We start from the raw sequence: 13,566 nt of genomic DNA on the forward strand, positions 1-13,566 counted from the left end.
TTTTACATGTTTTTTTTTAAAAAACAAAACAAAGGCAATAGCAAGGAGTGTGTATTATTAAAAAGAAAAAAAGAAAACATATACAGCAAGGTATTTTTTTTCTGAGTAATAAAAATGACAATGGGTGTACTTTTTTTGGGGGGGGGGGGGCGTTTTTCAGCCGGACAAACAAAATAAAAGCAGCAAGTAAAGTGCGTAAAAAAAATACATTGTATAATGATGGGTTGAAAATTGATCATTTATTAGTCAGGTGGGTATTTTGAGGCGATTTGAGTTTTTTTTTTCTTCAAGCGTTAAAAAAAGTAAAGTAAAAATGACCATGTCTAGTAAGGTGCAATTACATTTAATTTTTCTTTTTTTTTTTTGTGGGGCAGTAAAAATTAGGCATTCTTTGTGTTTATTTTTTTCCCTAAAAAGTGACCATGTGTAAAGTAAAAAAATAAAGATTTTTAGAAAGCCAAAGACCGTGTATTTACCTCTGTAAATAAGAAGGTAAAAAAAACAGGAAGTGCCAATAACGCTGCCTTTATTGCCTACAGGAAGTAACGGCCGTAGATATCATTTGAATATCTTTGGACATGAATATTGATTCTAGTGATGCTGTAGTTGGTTATGAAGTCACTTTGGAGCTTTTTTGGCACCCCCTTTAGCTCCTCTGTCCCCCTTCTCCGCCGTTTTCCTCCCTTTACCTTCACCGCCTCCTTCCTTGTCAGCCGCCGCCGCCGCCGCCTTCTTCTGCGTCCGCTCGTCGCCTTTGGCACCCTTGCCTCCTTCCCTCCTGGCCTCCTTGCTCTTCCTCTCGCCGTCCACTTTCCCCGAGACGGTGGCCACGGCCTCCGCGTCTTCCTCCTCCTTGTCCTCGGCTTTGGCGGCTGCGCGGCGAGACGGAAAAACAATGAAGACGGAAGATGCTTGTATGGTGGGAGGGAAATGAAATGGGCTTCAGTAGGAGGCACATCTGCGTCCTGCGATCTAATGAGCTCGCTCTTTTGATGCCCTAACGTGATCTTTTTGAAGAGGACGACAAAATGTAACAGTCATTATTTTACAAGTACCTGTAGGTTATCCGAGGATAAGGTCTGCCGGGTTAACGTCCTTATCGTACAAGTGGAGATGAGAAAATAAGACGGATGTTGTCCACTTCAACATGGTTCCAGTCTGCCAAAAGTGGATTCCATAACCAAGCGCTTAATTACGGCGTTGAACTTGCTAGCCGTGTCAATCTCGGGTTAGCTTAGCAATTAGCATGTACCTTCGTCGGAACCATGCTCGTCATGAATGGAGCTTAGTCACGAAGACGTGGTGTTAAATTTGCTAGTTCTATCAGATTTAGCTAAGATTAGCAATTAGCACGAATACAATTTGTCGTAAATGTAGCTCATTCGCCTCTACGAAGATGATGATTACGGAGGTTGTTCTTACTTTAGATTAGCAATTAGCATGTCCCTTCAAATAATTCGTGTCGTAAATGTATCTTATTCGCCTCTCCGAAGGCGATGAATTCTGACTTGGTTTTAAACTTGCTAGCTCTGTCGGTATTAGCTTCGATTGGCAATTAGCATGTCCCTCGCTCAGACTATTACTTGTCAAAAATCCTCTACAAAGACGATGATTACTAAGGGTGTTAAACTTGTCAGCGCTGTCTTGTCTTAGATTAGCAATTAGCATGTCCCTTTGTTAGATTAATACTTGTCATAAATGTATCTTATTCGCCTCCCTGAGGACGATGATTACTGACTTGCTAGCTCTGTCAGTTCTATCGGAGATTAGCATTTAGCATGTTCATTGGTCAGAGTAATGCTTGTCAAAAATGTATCTCATTCGCCTCTACACAGACGATGATTACTAAGGGTGTTAAATTTGCCAGCAATCTTAGCTTAGCAATTAGCATGTGCCTTTGTCATAAATGGATTTTCACTTATATAGCGGTTTTCTATCTTGTATCTTATTCGCCTCTCCAAAGATGATGATTACTGACTCGGTGTTAAACTTGCTGTTTCAGTTTTAGTTTAAGATTAGTAATTAGCATATTCGTTAAACTTGCTGTTTCAGTTTAAGATTAGTAATTAGCATATTCATTTGTTAGACTAATACTCATCATAAATGAGTAAATAAATCTTATTTGACTCAACAAAGACGGACGATTACTGTCGTTTAACTTTGCTAGCTGTGTCTGTCTTCGGTTAGCTTAGCAGTTATGTCTTAATCAGAACAATAGTAATAAATGTAGCAACTTCATCAGACTCACACTAGATTAGCAATTAGCATGTCCCTTTGTCAGAATAACACTTGACGAATACCGACGAAACTCGTCAGCCGTGTCAGTCTTGGGTTAGCTTAGCAATTAGCATGCCCCAAGTAATAGCAATAGTCATACATGCAGTTTAAAAAACTGAGAGCAGAGGAGCTTTTAAGGCGTACAAGAAGATATTTAAGAGTTTTTGTTTTTTGTTTACGGCTTTGCTCGAGTAGCTCCGATATGTATGACAGTAACGACGGTGCATCTGTCCCCCGTGTAATAAGCACACTTCTCTCGTTACCGGGTGATTGGATCCTTTCAAGTGGAACAGCAAAGCTAATGGTCATTATTTTACAAGTACACAAGGACAAGGTCACCCGAGACAATGTCCACGTGATACTAATTGAGATACTTGTACATACATGGGAAAAACAATTATTTTCAAGGACTAAAAAAAAATGCAAACTTGAGTGCGATAATCCTGTACAAAAAGTTGTCGCTATTTTTATTGATTTTATGAAAAATATCAAGAATAGATTTATAATCGTCAGCACGCTGTCGGTTTTGTACTAACGGTGGAAATGTGGAAGATCAGAGTTTTGTGAAAATATAACAAAAAGTCACAGTGACCTTCTCAATATTAAATGAGAGCTCAGCGGTATTGGAGATTAGAGAAAATTCTCTCAATTTCTTCTTTTGAATAATTTATTTGTGGCTATTTCTGTTTTTGACACATTTTGCCGGGCACTTTCCTCCAAGCAAAGACTCCAATGATGTCCCGGCGGATGCTCGGCGTTCTTTTCTGTGGTTACAAAGTAAACATGATGGCTGGACGACTGACACAAACAAACAGAAGGCCGCGAGCCAAAGGACAAATTAAAACAAATGTCAAAAACCACCAAAAGGTTTGAAAAGCTGACATTTGCGCAGCTCCAAATTCCACCATCATGAATATAAATCGTAAGCGTGTTTTGTTTTATTTTACCTTTTATACAGATACATTATTCAACTTTGAAACATTTTGGTAAAAAAAAAAGTTTTTAATCCTTGAAAAATATCAGTGATTGTTCCGGAAAAAAAAAGTCTATTGTCAAGTCTGCTATTATTGAAAAGATGTGTGTTGAAAGCAATAATAAATATTGAATTTTTTGAAATTAAAAGGCCCACTTTTCATTGCTCCCAAATAAATGTTTAAAAAACAGTGACATTATGCATTAGTCCCCTCCCAAATGTCCTATTATAATGACCGTAATTCCCCAAATATAAAATACACTTTAAAAATGATAATTAGAACATGATGGCGGGTAGCAGTGTGATGGCCTGGGGCTGCTTTGCTTCCTCAGGACCAGCACAACTTGCTGTGAACGGTGAAAAAAAATACCGTAATTCCCCAACTATAAGGCACACTTTTTTTTTTCTTCCAAAAATGAAAGCCCAAAGTATGGATGCATCTTTTTAAACGGTAAATGGAATTTTCTTTTTCATTTTTATTTGTTGCCAACCCTAACCCTAACCCATTGTTGCCCCTAAGCCTAACTCAAAATTAAGTGTTTGTCTTATACACGTGTGTCTTAAATTTGGGGAATTATGGTATATCAATTAATTCTCTTAGAGGGGAATAAATACAAATATTATACCGGAGCTTATTGAATTACATCGGGATACATATCAAATACCGTAAATTTTAGACTATAAGCCTATACTTTTTTCTTGAACCCTGTGTGGAGGTGTCTTTATCTGCAGTATTTTTTTTTTATTTTTTTTTACTAGCCTCAAGGGGGCAATTTCCCTGTAAACAAAGGGACAGAAGAAGACGCCATCAAAGTATTGATTTTGAACTGCTTTTTACTCGCCACCTGGGGGCACTCTCTACTAGTAAATGCAATCAGGTGTGTTACTGTGGTGTTGGTGCAATGTTATATCAATTCTAACTATTTTTAGCGGGTGCAGTTTAGATCCCCCAAAATACAGTAATCTTTGAGTGGAGAGCTAGAGAATAATTTAGATTATTCGCATTATTTATTTCAACTTGTATAACAGGAAACATTTATGGTCCTCAAGGGGGAGGTAAACAATTATCCTGACATCCCCCAAATTAAAGTGTCAAGTTTTTTTTGGCCATGCAAGCCTTTTAACATGCACGCACCACAGCCGAGAAACACACACCCACACACACACGGTGAAAAACATTCGGGACAACGAGACTATTGATCATATTGAACAGCACAAGAGGAGAGTGTGAGTAATTGGATTTATTTGTAAGTGCACAAACATGCGGGAGATGCATGCATCTCCTTTCACTTCTGTGCTCTCACATTCTTTTTGCCACGCTAACATTTGCTATATTCGTGCTTTGACTGCAAATGAGAATACGATCCAACACGTTTGTCCGGCAATAGTGAAGTAACGCTTCATGCTCACTATTCGGCAAGGGCAGTGGACAAGACTGACACAAATGCGGGCTCACTATTTGGCAAGCGTACATGAATGATTTAGAGGCCAGAAACTATTTGGTAACTTGAACTTGCGCTACAAATGATGTCATTGTAAAGTAGTAGAGTCATGTGACTGCTCCTCCAAAATCAGCAGAGACAAAATAGGATCATTGTGAAGCGGTTTCAAAAAAACAGGCATATGTTGCAAAGTTATTGAGGAAAATATGAATTTTCAGAGAGGTCCATTTTGGGATTTCTTCAAAAACAACCTTCTTAAGAGCTCGACTTTCATTTCCCAGCTGCCAAAAGGTTCAAATTGAAATTAAAGTGTATGAAAAGAAGGGATTAGTCGATGATGCGCACCAATGAAAGATAAATGTACCAAAACTTCAAACGCATTTTCGAAAAAACTAATCATAATTCAAATCACTAACTTTCTCAATTTCTCAGCTACCTCCACGTATTATACGATACCATTTAAACTCTTTCAGTGCCATGGACGAGAATTTTTCGCTAATTCGCCTGATTTTGTCGCTAAAATGTTCTTATATTTATTGCTAAAAGAATTTCGAGCACTTATTTTCTGTTCCGTTTCTAAATGGCCAATTGGCTTTCGTTACCGTGATGATGAGGGCGGGGCTATCACATTGTTGCTAGGCGGAATTAGCATAACATATAAGGGTAACACACTGCACCAAATCATTGCGTAAGCCGTTAAAATGATGCCATTAAAAGATAAAGGCTTAGGACGCCATTTTGCAACACACAGCTTTTGTTAGAAAGAAAGAAAGAAAGAAAGAAGAAGAAGATCACGTCGTCTCCGGCAAAGTATGCGCGGCAGCCTGCTCTTCGGCAAGGCCGGCCAGGGAACGCTGACTGTCCGTACGACTTTCGCTTTGGACCTGCTCGGAGAGAGTCTGAACGGCGGACGCGTCGGGAACAGCTGGAAGGAACAGTGAACAAGAAAAAGAGAGGAAAGAGAAGAAGAGTCAAAGGGAAAAAAAAGAGTAAGAAACAAGTAAGGGACGCGAAAAAGGAAGCGATAACTTACATCCCGGCACCTCTGTCAGCTCGTTAAGAGGCGGCACCGTTTCCAAGGTGTTGGCATATTTCTTGGCAGCCTGTCGTTGTGCGTGACGCGCTTCGATTTCCTTCTTGGTCCTTGGGATTCGACATTTGAAAATACAACATAAGGTGATCACTGGAGAAAGGAAGAAAAAGAAAAAAAAAGGGTCTTGAGTTGTCAACAGCAAATTAGATTCGTTTCAAAATACTTTAGTCAAATTGCTAAAATGTGAAGCTATAATATTTGTTTGCAGTTAGCTAGCTAGCTATCCTTCCAGCCGAAATTTCAAAAATAAGACTTTTGAGTTGAGGATTTGCTGCCGACGAGCCCAATGGCTCCAGAAGACTGTTAGCGCGCAAGCTAGCTGGAGGCTGGTACCTCTTGTAGCTCCGTGATTTATTCCAACTGACTTTGATTCAACTCATACGATCATAACCACAATATTGTGAGCAAACCATGCAAATGTTGCTGCTGTTGGCCCACGGAAGCTAGCATTAGCTTTATGTTATAATGACAAGTGAGGATTAGCGATTGAAGAAAATGATAGGCTTCCCTAACACAGCCAGTTTAATTAAAAGCGACTCATAAGGATTTGATTGGACCGTCTGGACTGTATTCATCGGAGGTTATACTTATTTTAATTGATGTTTAAAAAGAAAAGTGTGAGTTCTCAAAAACATCCTTGTCATCACTTGTAATAACAAGCATGGATTGAAAAACTTTATGAAGCTAGAAAATTCAATTGCGGGGGCTTCGGATTGCTCTTTGAGTCTAAAACCATGTATATTAACCATATAAGACTAGAAATGCAGCAGAGGAGCAATAATATTTATTTTAAGAATGTATGTTTACTTTAGTTTAAGGTCATTCCACAAAACCATATTTGTTGGTGAGAGTAATGCAGGTTGGGTAATGCCTTACATTTCAAATACAGTAATATTATAACATAATTATTTACTTTGGAATGACATTAATAAGTAATAAATAATGCATTAAAGTTTTGAAGTATCTTGCCCAACACTACATATGGCCAAATAACTTGACAAAATTTGCCTCACAGGGAAAACTGGTTGCGCCTACAAGACCATATAGTTTGCATAGTGTATCGTTTATTCATTATTTAACTCTTGTATTTGACTGTTTCTGGATCATTTTCTTACAGTATTTTGGCCAAGATATGGCACACTTCTGATAACTGAAGCGGCCGTCACCATCTGGGTGAAATTTCAGCTCCCTAAGATCCCTTTTTTCAATGCTTTCCTTTTGACGTGAAATGCCTAAGATCAAACGACAAAATACCGCACAAAGGTAAAAAAAAAAAAAAGGTAAATAGTTATGTCATTGTATTTTCACTTTATGATGTGCGTTATGGAACACTATTCACACTTTGCTCGTCGTCGTATCCATCAGCTTTGTCATGCAAGTAGACCCAAGAGGATGGCAGATTTCCCAATCATCTCGTGACACACGCAACATAAGTGTGGCTACGACGGGGTGGTAATTGTTTCGTGAAAGACGGATAATGGCGGCAATAACGCGATCCCTCCAGAGGGTTTGCTTCCGCCTGCCCACGGACTCAAGAGCAAAAGTTGCGGCATAACCGCACGACGACGAAATCTGACGCTCGGTTCACGCAACAGGTCATTCTTGGAATGCAAGTGGCGTAAATGTGTCAATTTTGTGTTCGCTTACATCATTTTGAGCAGCTTGAGAGCGGTAAAAACATTAACGCCTACGTATGAATCCATTTAACAAATAGTCTGCTGTGTTTGGGCTCTTGTTGGATTTGCCCAGCGTCGCACCAACTGGCACACACATGGTGTGAAAAAGTGTCGTGGCGCCAACATGTTGCATAAGAATGTCATTTAAATAACAACTTTCTGGTGTGTATCGTGCAGATACACGTGGAGATCTTTCAGCTTCTCCAAAAGCCACAATATCATTGGATGCCCTTTGCAGAGGATGTACAACATATGACCAACGTATTTGTTTTGTAAGTATTTGTTACTTTCGTACAACATATTTGTACAACATATGACCAACGTATTTGTTTTGTAAGTATTTGTTACTTTCGCTGACCCTGATGTGAAATCACACACCAAAAAAAAAATGAACAAAAAAGCAAAATCACATGAAAAAGACAACGCGAATAAAAAATAAAACGGATGGCAAAGAAGAAACGAAAACATGAAAGAAAGTGTAAAGCAGACCAGCAAATGAAAAAATGAGAATTTGAAAAAAAAAATTCACAAAGACCAGAAAATCAAAAAATGAGAATTTGAAAACCAAAAATTCACAAAGAAAAACACGTTAAATTAAAAAAGATTAAAAAAAATAAAAAGCAAATAAGCAAATCAATTTAACGAGCAAATAAAAATAAAAACAAATAATGGCAAAAAAGAACCCAAAATACGTTACAAAAGACAAAGCATAACAGCAAATCAAAAATTACAAAAAGAAAATGAGTCACAAAAACACATGTAAATCAAATCAAAATTCACATTAAACAAATAAACAGGGAAATGTGTTCATAAAACACTCGCAAATCAAAGATTGCAATGTGTTTTTGCTATTTTGTTTGCCAGTTTTAAACCGCGATTGTCTTATGCATTTGTGATATTTGAGCATTTGCTATTCTGTTCCATCTTTGAGTTGCGTGTTTTTTTTGTTGCTTTTTTCATTTTGCAATGACCTTTTTTCATTTGTTTGGTTATTTACTCATTTTGTTCATTGTGATTTGCACTTTCAGGGCCTCCACTTTTTGATATCACGACCTTGTAGACACTATGACTCTGCAAAACTAACATCAATTAAAAAAAAAAAAAAAAAAAAACTACATGGTCTACTCATTAAAGTATGATTACTGATGATGTGGAATTTTTGACAAATTGTAAAGCTTTTCGCCAGTTCCGTCTCATTTGGGCTGATTACGGCATTTAAGAGTTTGTTCATAATTTTGAGGCTTCATCATGGCAACGGTGACACGGGGGCCCATTAATCACAGCTTGTAGCTTAAGTAATTAGTGTGTGTGTGTGTGTGTGTGTGGGGTGCTACTCACCAATGGCTAACACGAAAACAGCAAAGATGCCGATGACCTGCCATAAGCGCAGCCCCCAAAACACCACCGTCTCCGATGTGACGGGGTCTGGCTTTTTGGGGGGGTCTGTGGGTAAAAGCTGAAAAGACAAAAAAAAAATAATACGAATAATGATGGATCAATCTTTGGTGAATGTTATCCAATAAAAAATAAATACAACACTGTTTAAAGAATGCACCCAGACATTTGGTCTTCTTTTTATATATTAGGGGAATTATGGATTTATTAGACGTGGTCTTGGAAAAAGAATTTTGCGTCTGCATCACATATATTTGACTATATGGATATATATCTATATACATGGATTTTCATGAATGCAATTACCTGTAGTACCTTGTCTTATCAGTGCAGTCACAGCAATGTCACACACTTCTATCCTCAGCCATAATTCCGCACACCAGCAGCACTTAAACATCCTCTTCTAACCCCTCGTTCCTCTCCACCATGTCTCACTTCCGAAATGATCCATTTGACGCGCCGATATTACAATAAATGGGGTAGAGCAGCTATACAATATTCCAAAATATCCTACGTATTTATTCCATGATATTATTATTGTTACTTTTTTTTTTAACATCAGCAATTAATGGTGAAGAATATCTAAGCATTATATTATGTTTTTGGAATCAGTCAAAGGAGTTTGTATACGCTGCCGCACATCGACGCTAGCGTAACTAGCATAGCATCGATTGCCCAATTAGATGTCAGGAGGTTACCGTGGAAACTCTATACTGTATTGTACTTAGGCGGTCAATAGTTCAGAAAAGGCTCACTTATTGCATTCTCTGCTGTCACTGATAGATTAACGCTATTAGCCGTGCGCTGGAAAACGGTAAACAACAGGGACTGACAAGCACAGCTTGCGACAAATATTAATATTATCTAGGAAAAGAAATGCCAAGCTCTTTAATAGAGGATCACCTAGTGGATTTTTATCATGTGTAAAAAATGAATTCAGACGTAATCCAGTATAAAATACGTGGAAAAAAAAGGATAGTGACGTTACTATTAAGATAGTCGGGATTTTCTCTCACAATCGCGACATTTTAGAATATATGGAATTTTTGGAATGTATAAAATCATTACCTCTTTTAAAAGTGATTGTACACAAGAGCACAAAAATTGAAGATCTGCGAATTGGCGCGCTTTTTCGATTCCTGTAGCTAAATTAGCCTTAATGAGGATATTCAGTGTGTAAATTTGATGGCAGTTATGTAAATCCAAGTTCAGTGCCTGCAAGGAGGAATTTCATGCTGCGCAATTAGCATTCGTTAGCATTGAGATGGCTACGATCGTACAAAAAAAACATTAAAAAAACAGTACACATAGAAGCAAGACCTGCTATAAAAATCACCGTGTAACTGCAAATGATTAACACTATTTTTTGAGTCGAAAAAAAATACAGCGGTACCTCTACTTACAAACGTCTCATGACAAAAAATTCAGGTTACAATACTCTTCTTAAGAAAAATATTGTCTTTTGGTACGCTGTAAGGCTATTTACATGTAAAAAGTGCCTTGACATAGGAAAAATTCAAAAAATTACTTCCTAAATTAATTAATTTCATATTTAGAGGTACCACTATATTGTGCTATCGGTTATTGGCTTGGAATTTCGTAAGTAGAGGTACGACTGTTTTTCTATTTGTTATTGTCTTGGAACGGATTAAGCTATCTACAAGTAAAAAGTGCCTCAAGTTACATATATATAATATATATATATATATATATATATATATATATATATATATATATATATATATATATATACATATTCCCAGAGGCATGTTTGCAAGAATGTAGAGGAAAGCTTGATTATCTAAGACATGTGTATTGCAAATCAATTCCAAGTCAAGGATAAGAACCTCAGTCAGTGACGTATCGGGCAATCAATCTCTGTAAACACATTGACAGCAATCATCCCAAGCCCACCATAAAAACACGTTTGCTTGTTAGCCGACCTGTTGGAGGGAGAAGATGATGATGACGATGATGAAGATAAGCGGCCGTCTTACCTCGGGGTCCGGAATCTGTGCCAGGACGCGGGACAAGCCGTGGGACAGCAGCAGGAGGACCGGCGGATCCCCGACCATCCTGTGTCCATTTACCCTCCCCGGCGCCCCCTTTCCCGCCCTCCCTGTATGACTGTACCGGCGCCAGAATCTACCAGAAGCTACCACGCGGGTGCCCCCCCCCCAGCACCACCCACCTAGGTGATTAATGGTCGCTGTCTCCCACCCTCTCACAATAGTCGGTTGCCTTTTTCTGCTCCGATGCCGCAGCGGTCCACACGAGGAAACCGAGGCAGCGGTTGTTGGGGCACATTAATTAATTAATAGAGCTGGTGTGCTTTACAGCCAACTCGTCCTACAAGGGACACCGCGCACACACGTGTGTGGATAAGGGGGGGGAGGGGATGGGCAATAGGGCATCCTGGTCTTCATTACCTCGCAGGTCTGCAGAAGCGCCTAGAAAATTAAACAAGCTTAACCCGTGTTTGATAAGCAAGACTGTCGTGATTATTCCACGTCGGGTATATTAGAGGAATTAATGGCGTGTTTTGTCGGCTTGGATAAAAGTCGTACCTGAACTCGCTCACTGATAATGCGGCGAAAAATATCAAGCGTTTTTTTCACTAAATGTGAAACGCTCCAATCATTTACTGTCAAAAGTCCAGTGAAATTTAAATAGACACTTTTTCGTGGTTATAGCGAAATAAAAGTCACTGTAAAGTAGGGCTCACCAAATCCGGTCGTCGAGGACACCTTGTTTTGGATGTTTCCGACACGCCTGACTCATACTATCAAGAAGCACGGGAAAAAAACACACCCCTGTACCCCTGCTGAGAGGAAACAACATCGTTACGCAAATTATCATTCACCATTGAAATACATGAAAAAGTTAATATATATATATATATATATATATATATATATATATATATATATATATATATATATATATATATATATATATATATATATATATATATATGAAATAATAACCCCACACCCCGCACGTACCCCAGCCACATTGGGAGAAACTAGGGCATGGTGCCTGAGGCCCTGTTCTAAAAATAGCTCGCCGGTGATGTGACATTGTTATTGAGAATGTTGTAGACTTGATCCAGGTGCATCAAATCAAATAGTTTGAACTACATGGAGATACTAGAGTGAATTTCGGACTATAAGCCGATACTTTTTGTCTCACACTTTGAACCCTGTGCCTTATCTGCAGTATTTTTTTTAGTAGCCACCAGGAGGTAAACAAAGGGAGGGAGGAAGCATTGATTTTGAACTGCTATTTTACTCACCACCACCAGGGGGGGCACAGTACTAGTAAATGCGATCAGGTGTGTTATTGTTGTGTTGGTGCAATATTCAAACATTTTTTTTTGTTGTTGCTAGTAGTTGCTATGGTAGTCTTTTAATGGAGAGCTGTCTTAGAAGAAAATAGCAGCTGACATTTTTTTGAGTAAAACGACAAGCGAAATAGTCATGACAAAATATCCTCTTGGTCCTCATCCCACTGAGCTGAACCGAGTCCTATTGGTTCCATTTTCAAATCCAATGACTTCTTGAAGTATCGAATACGGTGGGGGATCGCGTTTTGCGGGGCTGCTCTGAGTCTTAATAAGGCTGCTGGTCGAACCCGTGTAACTGTTTTGTTGCCGCCCGTGCTTCGGCTGTATCGAGCCCGAAAGAGTGAGCATGTGCAGACGATGGGAATCCATTAAGAAGTCATCATGACTTGCGATGGTCATGTCAAAACATTCGCATTCATGCAGCATGCATCCTGCAGTGTGGAACACGTCCGTACGCACAAAGCACCTGAGGTGTCGGTGGCTCAGCTGGCATGATCTCAGCCAATTACCGGCGTCCTGAGTACGTGTGTCTGTAGCTCTCTCTCTCTCTCTCTCTCTCTCTCTCACAAATGCACACACATTAACAGAATCACCAGCAGTCAACATGTGATGCACAGCTGCTGTCATGACATCATCACATTTACGGTCTGCACGGATGTCTGCATTAATGATATCACAGCCAATGAATCAAACTTCCACTGCTACGCACGCACGCATGAATGCGGACGCTGCGCTCGTTTCCAATCGCCCACAACGTGTTTCACTTCAAAATCACGGAGTGGAAAACAACAAGTGGTTGATTGAACGCACACCGCCATCTGCTGAACTTCGCAGCTCCTCCAGAAGAATTATGGGGGGAAAATTAATTTATTCAAAAGACAAAATCACAAAAGATACAAAATTAAGACCAAGACGAGATCAAGACTTCAGGAGGTCGAGAGCGAAACAAGGCCATGAAAGGCTTGAAGATCGAGATTAAGACATGACCAAGACTGTTTATATATAAAAAAAAAAAAAACCTAGCAGTGCTCCCGTGGGGACTTCCAAACATACAGTCATCAAGATCACCTGTGCCCCACTACCGTCAATAAGAGGCATTTTTCTGAGCAGCCAGACCGTCGGCATCAGCGCCGACACCGCCCACCCCTCACGCTCCCCCGTCACTCAGCTGCCTTCGAGAATAAACTAGCAGAGGCTCCGGGCCTTCTTCTCAAGGCGGTCCACAGTGTCATCCATCACGCTGTCCAGGTGCTGAATTTTGTGCACTACTTTTCAATCTGACACCCGTGACCGCACTTTTTTTTTAGCTTCGTTGGTTGCCTGGGACAGAATGTCCAAGACTCTGAAAAATACATGAAATTATG

At 39.4% G+C, this 13,566-nt stretch overlaps 1 protein-coding gene across 1 annotated transcript; it reads right to left on the bottom strand.

The window, feature by feature from the left end:
- Window positions 1-77: 77 nt before the first annotated feature.
- tmie (transmembrane inner ear) lies at window positions 78-10,990 on the bottom strand. Its single transcript, XM_088428791.1, has 4 exons — window positions 10,854-10,990; window positions 8,800-8,917; window positions 5,726-5,875; window positions 78-872 (listed from the first exon to the last, which is right to left on the bottom strand). The coding sequence occupies exons 1-4, from the start codon at window positions 10,929-10,931 to the stop codon at window positions 619-621; spliced, it is 600 nt and encodes a 199-aa protein (XP_088284917.1). The 5' UTR covers window positions 10,932-10,990; the 3' UTR covers window positions 78-618.
- Window positions 10,991-13,566: the final 2,576 nt, after the last annotated feature.

The sequence above is a fragment of the Hippichthys cyanospilos genome, chromosome 12, assembly GCF_059441005.1.
Source record: "Hippichthys cyanospilos isolate Australia breed blue-spotted pipefish chromosome 12, RoL_Hcya_1.0, whole genome shotgun sequence".
Lineage (NCBI taxonomy): Eukaryota > Metazoa > Chordata > Actinopteri > Syngnathiformes > Syngnathidae > Hippichthys > Hippichthys cyanospilos.

Coding starts and splice junctions, on each gene's coding strand:
- tmie (XM_088428791.1), bottom strand. CDS start 10,931: ATGGTCGGGGATCCGCCGGTCCTCCTGCTGCTGTCCCACGGCTTGTCC. Junction 8,918..10,853: donor CACAGATTCCGGACCCCGAG/GTAAGACGGCCG, acceptor TTGTCTTTTCAG/CTTTTACCCACAGACCCCCC. Junction 873..5,725: donor GCTGACAGAGGTGCCGGGAT/GTAAGTTATCGC, acceptor CTCGCCGCGCAG/CCGCCAAAGCCGAGGACAAG.